Below are 21,645 nucleotides of genomic sequence, written 5' to 3'. Positions count from 1 at the left end.
TAATATAGCGTAACATGATTATAAATCATGCTTCAGAAGATTAATTTAGGAACAGTGTGTAAACTTTCAGGGCAGAAAAATCCGCAGGGAACAAACTAATCATAGGCTAGAATTCAGGCCAGAAATGATGAGCAGAATTAGAAAAGGAGAAGAGATGCATCAGAAATATATTATTTACAGAAGTTGCCTGGTGACCTAGCAGTTAAGGATCTGACATAGTTACTGCTCAGGTCACTGCTGTAGTGCATGTTGGATCCCTGGCCCAGGAATTTCTGCATGCCACAGGTGCAGGCTAAAAAAATTTTTAAATATATAAATAAATAAAAATGTGTAGTTAAAAGGAAAGAAATGTATTATTTACAGAGCCAAATCAAGAAAATTGGCAGGTTGTTAGATAACAGAGGGAGTAATCATGTTGATGATTAAAGAAAAAGTGCTTCCCAACAACTTGATGCTTTTAATGAATAAAACTGTAAAGAAATGTGTACAAAAATAATACAAGAGGAGTTCCCATCGTGGCTCAGTGGTTAACGAATCCGACTAAGAACCATGAGGTTACAGGTTCAATCCCTGGCCTTGCTCAGTGGGTTAAGGATCCGGCGTTGCTGTGAGTTGTGGTGTAGCCTGGTGGCTACGGCTCCAATTCGACCCCTAGCCTGGGAACCTCCATATGCTGCGGAAGCGGCCCACGAAATGGCAAAAAGACAAAAATAAATAAATAAATAAGAGAAGGAAAATACAAATGCCACTGATGCATCATCTCAATAACTTGCATCAAAATAAGGAAGCACATTTCTTAGGTACCTGAGAGATCACTGCTTTCAATCCGCCGGAGATCTGAATCAGCCCAAAAGAGTTTGCCCAATCTGCTATCAAGAGCTAAAGCAATTGGTTTACTTAAGCCACTGAAAAAGAGGACCTCCCGTTCTGTTCCATCTAAAGCAGCTCGTTCAATTTTGGGAGATCTTTCCTGAAGATTGGTAAAATACATATACCTGAAGAGAAAAGAGGAAACTATAAGTTTACCAAGATAAGAAACCACACAAAATGAGAATATTCCTGATTAAGAAACAAAAAAGATAGACTATTTTAAAATCTTATTTAAAAATATTTATAAGATATTTAAAAAATATGTAGAACATATTTTTTAAAAGGCCATGGGATATATTCATTAATTTCAATAATAGTAACAAAGGGTACACAGAAATTCTTAGGGACTTCCACAGATTAATAAAACAAAGTGTTAGACACAGGTACACTTATGTTTTTGGAAAAATACAATATAATAAACTAAATAAAACAATAAGCAGAGAGATCTGGACACAAAACTTTAAACTTCTTCTCAAATTAGTCCATTTCATAACTGAAAATAAGTCCTACCTGAATCATTTCTCATATTTAACTTCTGTAACTCTTTGAAGTAAATAAGCTACATTCCCTGCTGAATTCCTTATCATTCATTCAGATTCAAGTACTATTTATTAAGTGCAAAGTTCTGTATTAAATGAAAGAAGATCTATTAGTTCTTGTCATAAAGAAACCTAAAGTCCAGTAGAAAATATGACTGAAAATAATTAAGTAGAAGATAAATAAGAAAGAACTAAGCTTAACTAAAGAGTCACAGATGGGAGTTCCCATTGTGGCACAGGGGGAAACAAACCTGAGGATGAGGATGCAGGTTCAATCCCTGGCCTCAGTCAGTGGGTCGAGGATCTACCGCTGCTATAAGCTGTACTGTAAGGCCCAGAAGTGGCTCGGATCCTGTGTTACTGTGTTACTGGGGCTGTGGCATAGGCCAGCAGCTATAGCTCGGATTCGACCCCTAGTCTGGGAACTTTCACATACCAAGGATAAAGCCCTTTAAGAAAAATTTAAAAATAAAAAAGAGTGGTGGGTATTTGAGAGACAAGAAGTCACATCTGGCTGGAGGTGGAGCAGATTAAGGAAAACTTTGCAGATTTACAGTTCAAACAGTCCTAGAGGTATGGGTAGAAATTAGAACAGTGACTAAGGAAGCAACAGTGACTAAGGAAGGAAACTCGAGGCAGTAAAATCAGAGAAAGCAAGAAGTAAACGGGCTGCAAAGGAAGACTGGCGAAGATTTCAGATGCCACTTCAGCAACATACCCTTTCTCTGGGTTTACCACGATGGCTCGAGGTCTATCTTGCTCGCCTTTTAGCACCACTCCAATTGATCTCCCATCTAATCTTGTTACGTTAATGACATTGGTGGCCTCGCAAGTCCAATAGATGTAGCGGCTATAAATATCAATGCTGAGGTCATAGGGCTGTATTTCTAGGTTCTGATTGGGAACTGAGCTCACCACCACAGTAAAGCCCTAGGGAGAGAAAATAAACACACACAGAAAATTAGGCTACAAGCCAGAGAGACCCGAGGAGATCACTCATAATCCTACACTTAGGTGGTCACACACCTGAGAAGAAACTCTCAAGTCTCACAGACATTCTCAGCGAAACATTTTTTAATGGGTGATGTCCTTCTTTGTTAACAGGCATTTCAAATGTTCCCTTTGGTTATTACAACATGAAGCAGAAGAGAAAGCTCAGGCAGTATTAATGAGTTGCTCTAAGAACCTGACAGTGCACTGATTAGAGATGAAAATGAGAAGGGGACAGCTGTCTCCTGTAAACTACAGACAACTGTGGCTAGAACCATACACCAGAAATCTCTCTAAAGCAGTGGTGTTCAACAAGGGGCGATTCTGCATTTGCAAACTCCTCAACCAGAGGCAGTGGTCAATATTTGGAGGTACTTTTGACTGTCACACCAATGGGGTATAACTGGCTTGTAGTGGGTCCTACATCCTACAATGTACAGGTTAGGTCAGCCTTCCACGACAAAGAATTATCCAGCCAAAAGTGTATGGAAGTTGAGAAATTCTGCTCTGGAAATAAAAGGAATCTGTCACAGCTACCAATCATTATCTATCAATCATGTTTTCCTCTATCTTCAAATCCACCCCAAAAAAAAAAAAAAAAAAAAAAACAAAACTCTTTTTAACAAAGCCAAGTAAAAAGAGAGGCTCTGTCCTGTTCTATCTGAATAGATTATGTATTTTTTTTTAGTTGGCATCTCTGCAGTAACACCCTTTAATGACGTTCTCTCACTCATTTGCTGTCCTTGGCTGCACGACAACAGAAATTCTATCAACTAGTTACCAGTCTATAAGTCCTGGCCTACATGGTATAAAGTGCATCTTTAGATATATATACTCTTTAGATAGATATACTTCTATAACTATATCCCTAAATAATCTCAGCAGCCCTAAATACTCTTCTTTGTCAGATAAAACACATAAAAATTAGCAATCTGGAGTTCCCGTCGTGGCGCAGAGGTTAACGAATCCGACTAGGAACCATGAGGTTGCGGGTTTGATCCCTGCCCTTGCTCAGTGGGTTAAGGATCTGGCGTTGCCGTGAGCTGTGGTGTAGGTTGCAGACGCGGCTCGGATCCCGCGTTGCTGTGGCTCTGGTGTAGGCCAGTGGCTACAGCTCCGATTGGACCCCTAGCCTGGGAATCTCCATATGCCGCGGGAGCGGCCCAAGACCAAGAAATAGCAAAAAGACAAAAAAAAATTAGCAATCTAATCTCCCCTAAATATTAGTACATTCAAAATCCAACTTTAAAAAAAATCCAACTTAACATTAATGTTATAAGGAAGATGACAAATAATTATTTATAGTAATCCTGGTCTAACACAGCTTAAACACAGAAAGTGAATTGTGGACAGTGATATGTAAACTATGATTAGAATGTAAGCACAGATAATATGTGTTGACAATATTTTCATTCTCATCCCATAGTCACCAAATATTATTTACCAAAACAAACAAAAAACTGGATTAATAATAACATATCTTAGATGTTTTCAATTTTATTCAGATTGTGCTGTATGTTTCCCATCCTTTGAACCTTTTATTTATCTATTTTGCTTTTTTTTTTAGGGCTGCACCCATGGCATATGGAGGTTCCCAGGCTAGGAGTCAAATGTGAGCTACAGCTGCTGGCCTACGCCACAGCCACAGCAATGCAGGATCTGAGCCTCGTCTGCAACTGACACCACAGCTCACAGCAACACCAGAACCTCAGTCCACTGAGCGAGGCCAGGGATCAAACCTGCAACTCCATGGTTCATAGTTGGATTCTTTTCCACTGTGCCATGACAGGAACTCCTTTTCTTTTTTTTTGTTAACCTTTTAAATAATAGTTAACTGGTAACTGAACTATAATTTATTGAGCTCCAACTATGTAATACGTATATGTGCTTTACATTCCTTTCAGCTAAAAAGTTCATAAGAATCCTAGTGAGTGACAGAGCTGAGATCAGAACCAAGGGTTTATTTGATTTCAAAGCTACCAACATTTCACGTAAATGGGATCATTAAAAAAAAAAAGTACATAAATGGATACAGGCAGCACCAACAAAGTCATAGTAATATATGAGTATATACGTTATTTTAATACAATACAATCATTCCAACAGCATTATCACACAATTGTTTACTCAAAGAGCATTAAGAGAAAAAAAAGCTGCTAGGTTCAGAATTTCAGTTCTACACACACACACACACACACACACACACACACACACACACACACAGAGTCAAGATTTAAGTAAAACAGGATGGTTGGTTAGTCTGATTACTAGGCAGAAGAAAAGGATTTTGAGTTGAGCCCTGAATTACCTGGCTGCCATCTTCTTGGGCTTTTCGGATCATGTTCTGTCTTGAGTCAATCCAATAGAGTTGCTTGTCCAGGGGGTCGTAGTCGATGGCCCGGACATTCCGAAGGCTGTGGATAGGAAGGATGATGTCGGGGCTCTGCTGTTCATCGATCACCATGCGGTTGATGGCACTCTTTTGACTGAAGAGCAGGAAAGTAGTTGGAGCTTAAAGAAAGAAAAAAGCACATACGAAACATAGTTAACCTAAGTCCTGTATCACTCAGCCATTTGAACAGCCTGTTATCTATATCTCACACAAAACTAACACATACGCTGAAGAGAAAAGGTTGAGACAAAACCCTCTGGAATGCTCTGAGAAACTCTCTTCAAGTAATATTAATCGGCATTCTGGTTACCAAAACCAGCTATGCATTTTACCCCATAATACAGCCACTTACCCTGTTTTTCTGTCTTGTCCACAGTGGTATCATAGGAGACTTGATTGTAAGGAAGCATTTGATAAAGATATACAAAATTCTCCTATCTACCAAGTAAATAATCTTTACTCCTCTAGAACCTACACCTTTTCATAGGGGTGGAAGAAAGCCTGAGTCTCTATAGGTCAAAGAAGAAACTTTTAAGACTGGTTTTAGTCTCAGCTCTCACACTATTCAGTCACTTGATCTTAACTAAGGCCCTAATCCTCCCTGAGTCAAAATCTACTCAACTCCAAAGGTTATAGCTAAGTTGCCCAGCTCACTAAGTTGCTATAAGCACTTTATAACATACATGAAAATACCTTGAAAATTATAAGGCATTTTGTCAATTATACCTCAATAAATAAGTTACAAGGCATTATATGAATGTCAAGTAAAAATAACTCCTTCGTTATTATAATAAGTAGTAGCAGTAATAAACTTGCTATCAGTAGGAATTAAACAAACTGTCAAGGGTTGCAGATAAGGGCTTTATTTTGCATTGTGGGTATGTAATGACTGCAAAGAGAAGGAGCCAGTAAACCTCACACACTAAGTTGATGCCCTGAATTTATGAAATGGGGAAATGCAACTGAGATATTTTCCTTTCCCAGGGACTAGGCCTCTGATTACTATGCAGTCATGTGTAACGTAGGAAAATACCTAGAAAAGGATAGCAGCTGAGAGTTCTACTGAAATCTTCATTAAAATATACATTAATGAGTCCCACAATTCTCTTAGTGCTTAGTCACCACCTAAATCCAGTAGAATTTTGTCCTTCTAAGGGTAATGAACATAAATGGCCAAGACAGAACTCCTTGCTTTATTCCCCCAAACCTTATTCTTTCCAGCTCCATTATTTTCCTTTTCTTTTTAGGGCCACACCCAGGGCTTAGGAAAGCTCCCAGGCTAGGGGTCGAATCAGAGCTGCAGTTGCTGGCCTACGCCACAGCCACAGTAGAGCCAGTTCCAGGCCGTCTGTGACCTACACCACAGCTCATGGCAATGCCAGATCCCCAACCCACTGAGCAGAGCCAGGGATCGAACCCACATCCTCATGGATCCTGGTCAGGTTTGTTACTGCCAAGCCACAATGGGACCTCCAGCTCCATTATCTGTGGTTGCTGGTTGACTTTACATTTACCCAAATATACACTGGCTTAAATCCCAAAGAAACTCATTGGTTCTCACAAAGAAATTTGGTATTCTCAACACTGAAATTCTGCTTTAAGTTCTTCACTAGCTACCACAGCTAGTTTAGAAGATTTATAAAGTATTCCAATGATCCCACTGGAACTCTCCATTATCTGGAGTCCATAACACACTAATTTAACAGCTTTTAGCAATTTTAGCAGAACCCATGCCTTAAGTAGTAAGAACACACATCACAACAGAGTAGCCTGAAATCTTTTTTTTTTTTTTTTAAGAATTATTTTTTGGCAGCACAACTTTCCTGTAAATCAGGAAAAAAGAAAAAGGGTTCTGAATTGTATGTTTCCAGCAAAACAGGCACCACTTATACTAAGACATACAATGAAACTTAGAAGAATGACCCCATAGTTTTAGCTGACAGATTTTCCTTCTTAAGAAATAACTAATCAAGTATATATTTGGCTCCTAGTATGTTTTACTGGGTACTTTTTTTTTTTTCTTTTTTCTGAGTCAAGTTTTACCTTTAATAAGATCCAAATTAGGTATTCTAGAAATGTAGGTTAAGACAAAGCCAAATATGGCTCCAAATAAATGCTTATTTCAGAAAGTCTATGGATGACATTAACAATTCCAATTGGCTAAATATTTCTACAAAGAAGCTGATGTTTTGACTTATTTACAAGTCACCCAGTGCTTAAAGTGACAAAGAATGTATAATTTTGTAAGCCTAAATCCATTATAATTTATATAACCTCTAACCACCACTCCTTCATCTCCTGCAGAATGCTTTAACAACTGTCCTATCGGGTTGTCTCGCTTTTGCATTCCCACAATGAAGACAACCACATGCAAAAGTAAGAGGATGAGGTGTAAGGAGCAGGGAACATTTAAGCTCTCTTCTGAAGACGAAAGTGTTCACCCAAAGCTTAAAGGAAGGTATTACCTCTTGTGAAAGAACAGCATAAACGACAAGGCCAAGTCAACCACATCTGACTGTGCCATCTGTGCATCGTGCCAAAGGCACCAAGTAGGGACTAAAGTCCAGTCCACACTTCATTAGCAAAGTCAACCACCTGTGCAGCAGCATCTGCCCAGAGGAGACATCTTTTCCCTATTTGCACAAAGTCCAATCATTTCAGCAATGAACAAGGGATTACACAACTTGGTCTCCTGTTTCCTCTCTGATTCAATCTCTTTATTCACTCTGTTTCAGGGATACTGGCCTTCTAGATGTTCCTCAAATTGCCAGACATGCTCCCCTCTAGAGCCTCTGCATCTACTATTCCCTCTTGCTTGACAGGTGTTCTCAAAGACATCCACAGCTTGTTTCCTCACCTCCTTCAGTTCCTGAGACAATGTCACTTTCAGAGTCAGGACCTCTCTGACGACCCTATTTAACACCGCAATCTTCCTCCCCACTCTTTCTTACTCTTAATATTTCTCCCTCACACTTATCTCCATATAATTCATGATACAGTTTACTTATTTGGTTTGTTATCTGTCCCACTGAAATGCAGGCTCCAGGAGGGCAGAGATTAATGACTATTTTATTCAGTGCTACATTCTCCACTGGCTCAAATAATGACCAGCATGCAGTAGGTGTTCAGTAAAAATTCATTAAAAGAATAAGCGAACAGGAGTTTCTGCTGTGTCACAACAGGACTGATGGCCAGAATGCAGGTTTGATCCCTAGCTCAGCACAGTGGGTAAAGGATGCAGCATTGCCACAGCTATGGCACAGATCGCAAATGTGGCTCATATCTGATCCCTGACCAGGGAACTCCATATGCCGCAGGGTGGCCAAAAACTAAAAAAAAAAAACCACACGAACAACAACAAATGAGGAAGCATTACATGATGATAGCTACAGAGAGCACTATAACCAAGATTTTGAAAGTAAGAAAATAAAATTATTTCAGAGAACTGTGAAAGAAGAGAAACATTTATTTAGGACCTCCGAGATGTTATATATCATACTAGATGTCATCTAATCCCCCAAATTATCACCTCCATTTCACAGGCGAGCAAACTCAGAAAGGTTAAGTAATTTTTAAAGAAAGGCTCGGAAAGTTTAACAAATTTTTCCCAGGCCATAAAGCTGCTGACAGGAAGAGCACATGTATTTTCCTAAATCCTGCCCTGCTTTTTCATTCTTTCATTTAACAGTGACTGCCTGAATGACTGCTATTTACCTAATACTACTCTAGGCACCTACATAGCAGTGAAAAAACCCAGGAAAAAAAAATGCTGTTTTGTGGAGTTATATTCCACTAAACAGACAATAAGCAATAAAAATAATAAGGAAGCTATTGAAAATAAATAGTAGTATAAATAAATTACACGGTATATCAAAGAGAGATTAAGTGTCATGGGGAAAAGGAAAATTGCAAGTAAGGGGCACTGGCAATGCTAGACAGGGTGGAAAGATGACTTGCAATTTTAAATAGGGCAGAGCAGGTCTCATTGTGAGGGTCAGAGGTAAGCAAAGACTTGGAGGTAAAGTATATCCAAGTAAATATTTGCAGGAAGAACATCCAAGTAGGAGTTCCCATCATGGCTCAGTGGTTAACGAATCTGACTAGGAACCATGAGGTTGCAGGTTCGATCCCTGGCCTTGCTCAGTGGGTTAAGGATCTGGCATTGCCATGAGCTGTGTGGTGTAGGTTGCAGACTCGGCTCAGATCCCACATTGCTGTGGCTCTGGCGTAGGCCAGGGGTTACAGCTCTGATTGGACCCCTAGCCTGGGAACCTCCATATGCTGCAGGAGCAGCCCTAGAAAAAGGCAAAAAGACAAAAAAAAAAAAAAAATCCAAGTAGAGGAAATGAACAGTACAAGGGTCCTGAGGTAAGACTAATTGGCATATGTGAAAACAGCAATGAGGCTCATGGCTGTCATAGAGCAAGAGAGAGAATAGTAAAAACTGAGGTTAGAGAAGCAAACTCAGGGTTGTGGTGGTGGTGGGGGGAGGCGGAATGCAAAGTGTGGGGTACAGATCATGCAGGAACTTGTAGGCCATTAACAGAATTAGGTGTTCACTCTGTGTGAAATGGGAGCCACTGTAAGGTTTTGAGGAGAGAAACAACATAATCTGATTTAGCTTTTGAAATACAGGTCAAGGAGTAAATTATACAATGGCCAAAAACTCTTTGAGGCCAAGCACTTAGTGTTAAACTTCTCTCGTAATCTGCCTTGGAATCTAATACATCTCTGCACAAATATTAAAGAGTACTCATTACAAAAAGAGCACAGAACAGGAAGCCTCTGGAAACCACTGCTGATCATCTCAGAAAGAGCCCAAGACAGACAGGCGAGATCCTCAGCAGTGACTGACTTTTCACAGCCTTCACTCATCAGCGAGCACACACTGGTATAAGCAGCCCAGACAATAAAGACTTCAAAAGGTCTTTCCACATTCTTCTGTCTCCATCTTCCATCACTTATTACTCCCATTTTGTCCTTCCAAAGTCAGACTTCTTGGAAAAGATGACACCATAATACGTATACTACCTCCCCTTCCTTTACTCCATTTACTTTCTGATCTACTCCAACTTTTCACCATTACTTGCAATTACTCTTCTTTCAGGGTTACTAATAACCACCCCAATATCCAGTGGATACTATTTTATGTCTCACCTTACTCAACCTCTCAGCAGCATTCAACACAACCTTATTTTTTGTCTTCTGTACAACCATCTGTACAACCCACCTTCTGTGGGTTCTCCTCTGGCCTCTCTGTTGCTTTTCAGTGTTCAAGGCGAGCTTTCCCTCCTCAGCCAGAGTTCCTGAGGTTACCAGACCCCTTCTGTTCTCCACTCCAGGAGTTGGTAAACTATGGCCCAAAAGGTACATCTGGCCTACTGCTCATTTTTATGCTTATCAGAACTGAGCAACATTTTTTTTTTAATTTTTTTTTTTTTTTTTGTCTTTTTGGCATTTCTTGGGCCGCTCTCATGGCATATGGAGGTTCCCAGGCTAGAGGTCTAATGGGAGCTGTAGCCACCGGCCTACACCAGAGCCACAGCAACGTGGGATCTGAGCCACGTCTGCAACCTACGCCGGATCCTTAACCCACTGAGCAAGGGCAGGGATCGAACCCGCAACATCATGGTTCCTAGTCGGATTCGTTAACCACTGCGCCATGACAGGAACTCCGAGCCACATTTTTAAAATGTATCATCTATGGCTGCTTTCATACTGCAGTGGATAGAGTTGAATAGGTGTAAGAGAGACTACGGGATTCACAAAACCTAAATACTCACTCTCTGGCCCTTTAAAGAAAGTTTGCTGACCCCAGGTCTACACTTCCTAAGTAATCTTACCCACTTTAAACACTTGCTGGAAATTCTAAAATTTACATCTCCAACCTCATCTCTCTTCCCTGAGCTCTGGATTCTTCTAGTTAACTACCTATTTAATATTTCTATTTCCATGTTCCATAGGAAAATAAAAATAAACCTGCTTAAAATGATTTCTTTTATTCTTCTTGAAAATAAAACTTTCCTTCATCTACTATCTACTTAACTGCTCAAACCAAAAATCTAGAAGTCAGAAGTCATCCTTGAGTCTTCCCTCTTCTTCTTCCTCATATACAACCCATTAACAAGTTCTGTTCATTCTAACTTCAAAGTATACCTTGTATCCACCAACATCTCTCCATCATCACTGCCATGACCCCAGTCCAGGTCAACCTGCATTATCACGGTAGTCTAGGTGACTTTCCTGCTACCACCTGTTTTCCTCCTCAAATTCATTCTCTACAGCAACTAAATCATGTTATATCTTTGTTGTTGTGCCCATGGCATGTGGAAGTTCCTGGGCCACAGACAGAACCCAAGCTGCTATAGTGACAATGCCCTACCCTTAACCCACTGCACCACAAGGGAACACCCCAAATCATATTATATCTTATTCATTTCTCACAGCAACCCTACAAGGTACTTAATATTATTATTTCCATTGCGAAAATGAGAAAAATTAAGGGTTAAGAATTTTTGTGACTTCTTTTTGTAAAACACAAAACTGTGTGACAGACTCCAAATCATTCAACTATACACATGTTCTTTCCTTTTCAGAACTGAAGGCTCGTGACAGAACATATTAAATCCTTTTCTATGTGACTTCTTATACTTTCAGGCAGAGAATAAAGTAATTTCAGTAGTTCATTATATCCAGTATCCTACAGCAGTTTCGTTACCTTCTAACTTTGTGAACCTACTTCTCTCCCACGAATCTACTCTTTCTGATCTAATTCTCTATTTCTTTTATCTTACCTACAAATTTCTTCTCACCTATCTACCAACACATGGGCCTTCTTGTACATCTAAGTCGTTAATCAAGATTCCCAAGTCAACAATGTTTTGTTATACACCATGTTTTGGTGTTCTTAGCATTGTGTGTTTAATATGTATTACTTGCTAACATCTAAAAATCAGGAGATACTACAGCCGAAACAAATAAATAAAAATAAAATTAAATAAAAATACGGATTCATGACTAGATGAGAAGATCTGGTAAAACATCAGCTAGAATTAGGTAGTGACCACTCATATGTTCACAGCATGTGCTCTCTAGTTCCTTTTTCTATTTACTATTGTTTCCTCCTTTCTTCCTGGCTTCTTACACACTTAAATTTTCCACCTTTAGCCTATTCTATGAACTTCAAAGGACAAAGAGATTGTATTTGGTAGATTCTCTTTGTCGTACTGTTTGTACTGTCCTTCCCTTCCTTTATGACGAATAAGTATGAATTATGTATAGCACACATGCATGCTGTCTCTCTCAAAGAAGCTATGCAAATTTTGCAATACATATTTAATACCCAAGGATATAAGACCTACTTTTCTTATAACATCAACGAATTATCACCAAACAAAGGTAACAAAAAGCTGCATTTTTCCACCTTTCGCCTTTCCCTTCTATTAAGCAAATGATCAACTCTGGACTTCTACAACTTTTCCCTCTAGAAAGAACATGAACTACAGTGTTTTCAAAACCCTGCTTTGTCCTCTAATTCTAGTTTGCGGGGTGCAGGGGGTGACAATGCAGCTTACCGCTACAAGTCCTGTTGTCAGCATTGAGAGAGTAGTGGGCAGGGCATCCGCAAACAAAACCTCCAACTGGCACGGCCAAGCAGAGGTGGGAGCAGTGCCCATTGCTGGAAGCACATTCATTCCACCCTGCCTGCCGAGAGGAGTGAAACACGAGGATGTCCATCACATAATCCAAATGGCCCTGAATGATGGTGCGGTTTTGGCCACTGGTTTTGTTGGCACGCTCAATGCTGCGTCGGCTCCAATCCGTCCAGTAGATGTAATCTTGGTACTGAGTTAGGCCAAAAGGATGAGGCAAGTCATCTGCTATAACTTCACGGTTGAGTCCTATTTTCGGAAAGGCAGCAGACGGGAAAAGCAGAGGGAAAAAATATGTGAGAATGGCAGAGTCTCATTGGTTTAAAAAAAAAAAGAAAAGAAGTTAACATATAAAACATTACTTTTGTAAGCAATTTGTTTACATTTAAATAACTGTAAAAGAATAATTGGTTTAAAAGCAATTCTAAACCAGACCAGTCCTCTAAAATCAATCCGTCTGCAGTCTGACACCATGCCTCAAACTAATATCCTAGCTACAAATTCACTGAGTTTGTTTAAACTTCTGTAAATGGTGTTTTGATTGTGGTTTTATTTTTCTCTCCACCAAGGTCTATAGTTCAACTCTTTTTCCTTCCATAAAAAGATGGAAATGCATATATTGCATTTATCTAGAACAAAAAGCCACTGCGGGAATATCTAGGGAGTTATGAATTCCATTTTAAGCCCAAGAGTAAAGAAATTTCCACATTTTAAAGAAAGATGAATCCAAGTACTTGGCCCACTAATAATAATAAATAGGCTACAATGCCAGACAGAGGGAGAACTGAGACATTCATATGAATTTTTATTAGTAGTATCTAACCTATGGTAAATAGCTGCCACTGATTTTTGCATACAAAGGATTATATACCATCTGTCTGAATAAAAAGGAACACAGCTTACCAAGCATATTTGAAGATTCTATTAGGTTGGTGTCCAAATCTGTCCAATAAAGCCTCCTTTTAGCATAATCAATAGTGAGGCCATTTGCTCGCCCGACATTTGGAACTAAAGTGGTACGTTCACTTCCATCCATGGCAGCTCTGTCAATCTTAGGTTTCCCACCCCATTCAGTCCAATACATAAATCTAAATTCAAAACAATAGGTATTTAACATTTCACTTTTGATTATTTGTGAGGAAGGGTCACATTCATGCATGGTAACTAAATAAATTTAAAGAAAAGACACATTAAATCAAGAAAATTAGTAAAGCAAAATCATAGCTATATTTTTTTAAATTATATTGGCAGCTTCAACTAAATATTTTTTCTCATATCCTAAAAAGGAAGTGAGTCAGCTTTCTTAGTCTTTCCAATGACTCTGTTCTATCCAAAACCTAGAAACTGGAAACAAACCAATGATTTCTTTATTGCAGCACTTGCATTTATAAAACTAATACTCAAGAAGATAGCAAAGGATTAAAACTCTGGTCTCAGAAGCTGATTCACTTCAGAACAAAATGTATGTATTTCTGAATATAAGTAGTTTAAGTTTTTAAATTTTTTTTTTTTTTTTTTTTTTTTTGGTCTTTTAGGACGGCACCCACGGCATATGGAGGTTCCCAGGCTAGGGGTCTAATCAGAGCTGTAGCCGCCGGCCTACGCCACAGCCACAGCAACACCCGATCTGAGCTGTATCTGCAACCTACACCACAGCTCACGGCAGTGCCGGATTGTTAATGCACTGAGCAAGGCCAGGGATCGAACCTGTAACCTCATGGTTCCTAGTTGGATTCATTAACCACTGAGCCATGACGGGAACTCTAGTTTTTTAATTTTTAAATTTACTTTTCAATTTATGTAATCAAGTCTCCCCCCAAAACAAGCTGCAGTAGTACATCAAAAGTAAAAATTAACAGCCTTTAACTGACATTAAAAAGGAAAGTTTGAAAAAGTGTTTGGTCACAAGGTCCAAGGAAACAATATTATGTATAAGAGCAATGAACCACTCCTTAATGTGTCAGCTGGGGAGTGAACACTCCTACAATCTCTGTGAAATTTTAGAACACGCTTTTGCTTTTATTTTACCCTTTTGAGTTTTTCATGTTAACCTTAGAGCAGCCTATAGCACAGGCTTTTTATAGGAGAGGGGGCCAAAGCACTAAGAGAAATGTGAATGATTTGTCTAATATTTTCAAGCCAGTCATATGGTGGAGCTAGATCTAGAGGCTAATCTCAGCCAACCGCCGTTTTAACTGAACGAGTACAGTACTAGTTTCGAGACACTCTGAACACTGGGACTAGGGAAATTCTCCATGTACCAGATCTCATCAAACACCCAAGTAAGATTTTCACTCATCAACTTGTGAGCTGATGCTGACCTGGTAGCAATGTATGAACACACTTTTCTGAAAATTCAAGTTGTCTTGGACTTTGTTTGCATTTGTACTTGTCAGCTGAGAGGCACGTGCACACCCCATGAGCCCAAGAGAAACAACTGTGGGGGAAATTTCACAGCTGCCAGCAGTCACATAAACTAGAGTCCTTAATCGCAACTACTAAATTTATCTGTCTGGCAACTAATGCTTAGAGTAAAGATCACCATAACTCAATCACAACACATCAGCAGAGAGAAGCTACCTTTGCTATGGCCTTCTAACTACAGGGCTGACAAGCTAACCATGGAATCAACTGATTTCAGGGAAAATATTTTTAATTACAGATATGGTAAATATGCTTATATGTTCACGCTGTTAACTCTGGCTTTTAAAAATGGAGTTATCCTTTAAATTTCAGATTACTTAACTGCTGGCTTTTGAAAACTTGTTAAATCATGTAAGAAGGACCATCTACCACTGAAAAACGTGTCATGCTACAACTAGTTTATCAGAAACTTAACTGTTTAATATCAAAGTTTCCCCAAGCTTATAATAATAACAAAGTATATGTCCCTTTTTTTGTTTTGTTTTGTCTTTTTAGGGCTACACTCACAGCATATGGAGGTTCCCAGGCTAGGGGTCCAATCGGAGCTATAGCTGCCGGCCTACAGCACAGCCACAGCAACATGAGATCCAAGCCGCATCTGCGACCTACACCACAGCTCACAGCAAAGCTGGATCCTTAATCCACGGAGCAAGGTCAGGGATCAAACCCGCAACCTCATGGTTCCTAGTGATTCGTTTCTGCTGCGCCATGACGGGAACTCCTAAATGTCCATTTTGAATTAACAAATATTCTAAAATGGAGCTTTTTAAGTACAGCTATTTCTTAGCACACATTATTTCAGTGGGTTTACTTTAGTGGGTTTGGAACCTGGTGTAATTTGGGAGAGGGTGCAAGCAAATACAGACTTGATGACACATTTAAAAAGGCTGTATACTTTGTATATAAATATGATCGTTAATATTTAATTATCAATCTATTTTACTAACCTTTCTTCATCTAATGTTAAAGACGAAATTAAAATTTAGCTAGTAAATATTAATTCTAAGTCAGTAGAATCTCAACTAATGGTTTTAAGATAAAATCTATCTATGGTTTAGCTGTCAGATTCCCAATAAGCATTGTTTAAGACATCAAGACTATATAACCCGTAACTAGGTCCATGTGCAATGTAGTTGCAAAGAATGCATACAAGAAGCTGTTTACCCTTCAGCAGGGTCCAACGCAAGAGCTCTGGGACTATCTAGGTCTTTCCACACCAAAACTTGTCGGTGCTGCCCATCCAACTTTGACACTTCAATTCGATTTGTTCCTGTGTCTGCCCAGTACAAGTTCTTCCCAAGCCAGTCTACTGCCATGCCTTCTGGATAATCTAGGCCAAATTCTACCACGTGTTCCAGTGCACTGCCATTCATAAAGGCTCTGCTGATGGTCTGTGAAAATAAGATTAACAATAAAGTCACAGGACTTAAGTACAAAACACAATCCAGAAAGAATGTGTGGTTTGGTTTTTATTGGGTGAGAGGATCCAGAAGAGCCAGAGGCATAGTTTCTTAATACAATTCACATATTTTATGAGCACAGAAAAAAAATGATGTCAATCTCTAATAAATGCAACTGTGACCTCAAGTTTTACTGCCAATTCAGAGAGAAATTTTTAAAATTCTTAAGGACCAGAAATTTATTCTAGTAAAACAGTGAAATGACTATTCTTTTAAAACTTATTAGTAATCAAGTGAAAAAGATGTAACCAGAATGCTGTAGACTTTTCACTGGTAGTCAGCTTCCTGAAGGTTCTTGAGAGTACCATATGCCATGCCATTGTGTCAATCTGAGAAGATCTCAATAACCTTACACCTTATAAAATGCAAACTACTATTATCATAACATTACCACTACAGCTCTGAATTCCCTAAAAAGTTTAAAGTTATAATTCAAGTTATTAATAACAGTTGCTACATCTTGGCAGAGCACTACCTTAAGTACTCTGTGTACAAATATTTTCTCATTTAATCCTCACAAAAGGCCTGAAAGATAGGCATTATTTCCCTCTCTTTTTCTTTTCTATTTAGGGCCACAACTGTGGCATATGGAAGTTCCCAGGCTACAGATCAAATTGGAGCTATAGCTGCTGGCCTACGCCACAGCCATAGCAAGGCAGGATCTGAGCCACGTCTGCGACCTGCACCACAGCTCATGGCAATGCCAGATCCTTAACCTACTGAGTGAGATCAGGGATCAAACTCGCATCCTCACGGATACTAGTCAGGTCTGTTACTGCTGAGCAATGACGACAATTCCATTACCTCTATTTTTTTTTTTTGAGGGCCACACTCGAGGCACATGGACGTTCCCAGGCTAGGGGTCTAATCCGAGCTGTAGCTGCTGGTCTACGCCACAGCCACAGCCACACCAGATCTGAGCCGTGCCTGCAACCTACACCACAGCTCACAGCAACGCCAGATCCTTAATCCACTGAGTGAGGCCAGGGATCGAACCTGCAACCTTGCGATTCCTAGTCAGATTCATTTCTGCTGTGCATGATGGGAACTCCTCTATTTTTAAGATAAGGAAACTTAGAAACCCACACAATAAAACCCAAGATTTATTTATTTACTTATTTTTAATTAACTTATTTTTTGGCTGCCTTGCAGCATATGGAGTTCCTAGGCCAGAGATCAGATCTGAGCCTCAGTTTCAACCCATGCTGCAGCTGTGGCAATGCTGGATCCTTAGGCCACTGTGCCGGGCCAGGGATCAAACCTGCATTCCAGTGCTCCAGAGGTGCCACTGATCCTGTTGCACCAAGGTGGGACTCCCAGAAGCCAAGATTTATTTATTTACTTCATTTATTCACTGACTTAGAGTTTATTGAACACCATCAGAATCCAACTCTGACTCCAACATTCCATGATATTTGCATATTAGACAAAATTTTACACAAGTTATCTAAAAACGAGCCCAAAACAACCTGGAAGAAGCAAAGATTGTTCTCCAGATTTTCTAGTCAAGAGCTCTACACTGCTGACTTAGTATACTTCTCAGTATTTATTTGGGGGTGACAGGAGTATTCTGTAACTCTGAGCTGGCATTTTCTACCTCAATAAGGTTACCAGAAAAAAATTTTAACAAATTAATAGTCTCTGTAAGCCATTAATGTGAAGCACACAATTGCTTACTCTCTAACAGCAGAAAATGTCACTCATTATCTTCAAATAGAACAAAGTAGAGGAAGTTTATATCTTGCAGATTTAGAACACTCAAGCGAAGTATCTTGCACTAAAAGATACTTAAAATACTGAATTGGCCTTTCCCTTGACTTTCTTTAAAAAGTTTAGAGTTTCTGTTGAACTCTGCCTATTAAGTAGTGAGAGAAGTTGATCACAGCATGAAGAACTCAGAAATTCTAGAAACCCTCCCTTCTAGTTCCTTAATATTCCAATCCTTTGCTAACCTTCAGCGATATGTCAGTCCAGTAAATTCGGTTGTCTGTCACATCAAAATCCAAAGCAGAAGCTTCTTTGACACCAGTGAGTGGAATGGCTACATTATTATTGTTAGTTTCCAGGGAAATTCGCCTGATATCTGCTCTCCGAGAAAACAAAAGGAAAGCCTCTGGGACAATGCAGGTCTTCATGTCACTGATGAGTTCAAAGCCAATGGGGCAGGCACAGCGGAGGCCCTGAGGTCTATAGAGGCAGAGATGGCTACATCCCCCATTCTCCTCAGCACAGGGGTTGGAACCTAAATTAAAGATAAAAGAATTTAAAAAGTGCACAGAAGGATACACACATTGACACAATCAACACATTTTCAACTTAAAATGACTAAGTACTTGTATCACAAAGACCTAGGATTATATTTGCTCCCAAATCTAGAATTTCAATTCTAATCCCACAAACAAGCACTATGAGGATTATGAGGGGATAAAAGACCAGGTACAGGGACGCAAGCCTGTAGTCCCAGCTACGGGGGAGGCTGAAGCAGAAGGATGGCTTGAGCCCGGGAGTTCTGATCTGTACTGCACTATGCTGATCACACGTCCACACTACGATGGCATCAGTAGGGTGACCTCCTCGGAGCAGGGCAGTACCAGGTTCCCAAGGAGGAGTGAGCTGGCCCAAGGTGAAAACCAAGCAGGTCAAAACTCTCCTGCTGATCAAGTGGGAATAGAAGCATGAGAAAAATACTTTCCTTTGTACCTACAGTAAGCTTTAAGTAAATTTCTATTCATACAACAGAAATTCTTTTCATGAAGGTGTGTTTGTGTGCGCACACACTACGGTTAATGAGTGCATGTTTCCATGCATTAATGTAAGGTGGGTGCAGGCATGTTCTCACATGCGTTAAGTTTAGCCCTTCAATTCAAACCCCGTAGCCAGAGTACTAAGCCATTCCTAGCTAAAAAAGGTTTAATAGATAATTTCTATATTCCTCAAAACATCAACAATTTACACCACTGACTTTACAAGATAACTATCTTCATCTTTCTCACATCTGGTTCAATCTCTAAGAGAATTCTGGAATGACTCACCAATGATTCGGTGAACATTTGTGGCCTTCAGGCCCATGAGGTCAGGGAGCTGGTCTATGATGATCTCCCGCTCAGCACTTCGTTTGTGTACTCTTTCGATGCTGCGTCTCTGCCAGTCAGTCCAGTAAACATAGTCACCCAACAAAGTAAACCCAAATATGTGAGGAATTTTGTCTTCTACTAGTACTCGTCTCCCAGTCCCATCAGTATTCATAACCTTCAATTTAAGTTTAAAGAGAAGGAAGAGGAAAAGATGTGCACTTACTCTTCAAATACATGTAAAATAACAAAACCAACTGCAGCTATATCAAAATCCTTAGTGTCATCTTAGTTACTCCTATTACAATGTTTTCACAAAATGACAACATGCAGATTTAATGAGAATGATTTCAAATACTTGATATACCTAGAAGAGAGGTAGGATTCTCTCAAATCACACCAATGTTTTCTTACGTCAGTTTCCCAAGGCAATAAATATAAGAACAAAAATAAACAAAAGGGACTTGATCAAGTTCTCAATACAGATTTGTATTTTACCTCTATTTTTCTCCATTCTCTTATAATCTTTCCTTCTAAAAACTGTGGCAATATTTGGTGTGCATCTCCCCTATTAAATGACTGTATAAAAATTAAAAGTACAGTATTATCACCTTAAGTTTACCTGTACATTTAAAATTATCGTGTACCTACACACACATTATTTTATTACATATTTTGTTTTGTTTTCGCATTTTATCCTGAGAATCTAGTCTTTTTTATAGCTAAGGAAACTGGGATTCAAATAATGTCACACAGGGAGTTCCTCTCATGGCTCAGAGGTAACAAATCCAACTAGTATCCATGAGACCACAGGTTCAATCCCTGGCCTCACTCAGTGGGATCCAGCATTGCTGTGGCTGTGGTATAGACCAACAGCTACAACTCCAATTCGACCTCTAGCCTGGGAACTTCCATATGCCGCAGGTGGGGCCCTAAAAAAAAAAAAAGACCAAACAAAGCAAAACGAAAGGTCATACAACTTGTAACCAAGTTGATGTCTTTTTTTAGGACTCATTCTACTTAGAAGACTTTTTATTTCACTGTTTTTGTTTAAAATTTAAAAAACAACCCCGCCTAAGAGTTCTCAATAAATCACTCAGTCCCTTACTAAGGCTATAATCGCAAAATTATCAGAAGTTTATGACATTTTAGATACTCTCTCTGCAACTAAGTTTCAAGTAACTAGGACGTACCAACTCTGTCCAATTACTTTATAGCAACATCATTAAATCCATTCTGACACTTTACTTAATAAACATCAACAATTTCCTTAGAAGTGTAAAAGGCAGTGTCTTTCTCCGACATTGCAAAAACATGTAATCTTCTGTTCTAAAAGACAGAGTAAGTCTTCCAAAGCACCAACTTCCAAGTCCCCAAATGAGACCATTTCTACCTTTTTTTTTTTCATTTAAAATGATTATTTTTTCCATTATACCTGGCTTACAGTATTCTGTCAATTTTCTACTGTACAGCAAGGTGACCCAGTCACACATACATATACATTCTTTTTCTCACATTATCATGCTCCATCATAAGTGACTAGATATAGTTCCCAGGGCTATACAGCCAGATCTCATTGCTTATCCATTCCAAAGGCAATAGTGGCCTGTTTGCCAGGCAAATCAAGCTTCAGAAATGTTATTGCTACTAAAAACATGTACATGCAAACAATATCTGCTACTCACCTATCTAAAAAGAAGTTATCAGACATATAATCTTATGCAAGTATTAATTTTTTATCCATAAAATTACATTCCATGTAAGTCAATACTAAGCCTAGATGAAATGATAGCAAGTATTATCTTTCTTTCTCCTTGCTGAATTTCCAAAAGAGTCAAACTTTGGAAAGAAAATACTTAAAAATTAAGCAAAATTGTGCTGTGTCCTTGTATTTTCCCTTGTAAATATCAATAAACACTTAATGGAAGAGAGACTATGTTAATTGAATGGTTTATGTATTCTTATCAGATACAACAGGACTTATGCCAAATGAATACATCTGCATTTGAATAGAATGTATTTAAAAGACAAAAACAGGGAGTTCCCCTCATGGGGCAGCCGAAACAATCGCTGAAACAATCTGATGAGGAACCATGAGGTTGTGGGTTCGATCCCTGGCCTCACTCAGTGGGTTAAGGATTCGGCGTTGCCCTGTGAGCTGTGGTGTAGGTCACAGATGTGGCTCGGATCTGGCGTTGCTGTGGCTCTGGCATAGGCCGGCAGCAAAAGCTCTGATTAGACAGACAC

The 21,645-nt window shown here is 39.3% G+C and overlaps 1 protein-coding gene across 1 annotated transcript in view; it reads right to left on the bottom strand.

Annotated features, from left to right (window-relative positions):
- Positions 1-21,645, bottom strand: part of LRP6 (LDL receptor related protein 6) — a 170,011-nt gene that overhangs the window by 29,699 nt on the left and 118,667 nt on the right. Inside the window, exons 8-15 of the mRNA XM_021092344.2 lie at positions 19,360-19,576; positions 18,280-18,569; positions 16,032-16,258; positions 13,347-13,531; positions 12,366-12,692; positions 4,708-4,910; positions 2,128-2,339; positions 805-995 (exon numbers count right to left, since the gene is read on the bottom strand). Coding sequence (XP_020948003.2) covers positions 805-995; positions 2,128-2,339; positions 4,708-4,910; positions 12,366-12,692; positions 13,347-13,531; positions 16,032-16,258; positions 18,280-18,569; positions 19,360-19,576 — 1,852 coding nt within the window. The remainder of the gene's footprint in view (positions 1-804; positions 996-2,127; positions 2,340-4,707; positions 4,911-12,365; positions 12,693-13,346; positions 13,532-16,031; positions 16,259-18,279; positions 18,570-19,359; positions 19,577-21,645) is intronic.

Source organism: Sus scrofa, chromosome 5 (assembly GCF_054392235.1).
Source record: "Sus scrofa isolate SSC_HxYL_T2T_F1_AM1 chromosome 5, Sscrofa_HxYL_maternal_Yorkshire_Landrace_v2.0, whole genome shotgun sequence".
NCBI lineage: Eukaryota > Metazoa > Chordata > Mammalia > Artiodactyla > Suidae > Sus > Sus scrofa.
Note: the sequence above shows the minus strand (reverse complement) of the source record. Positions and strands in the feature narration are given on the sequence as shown.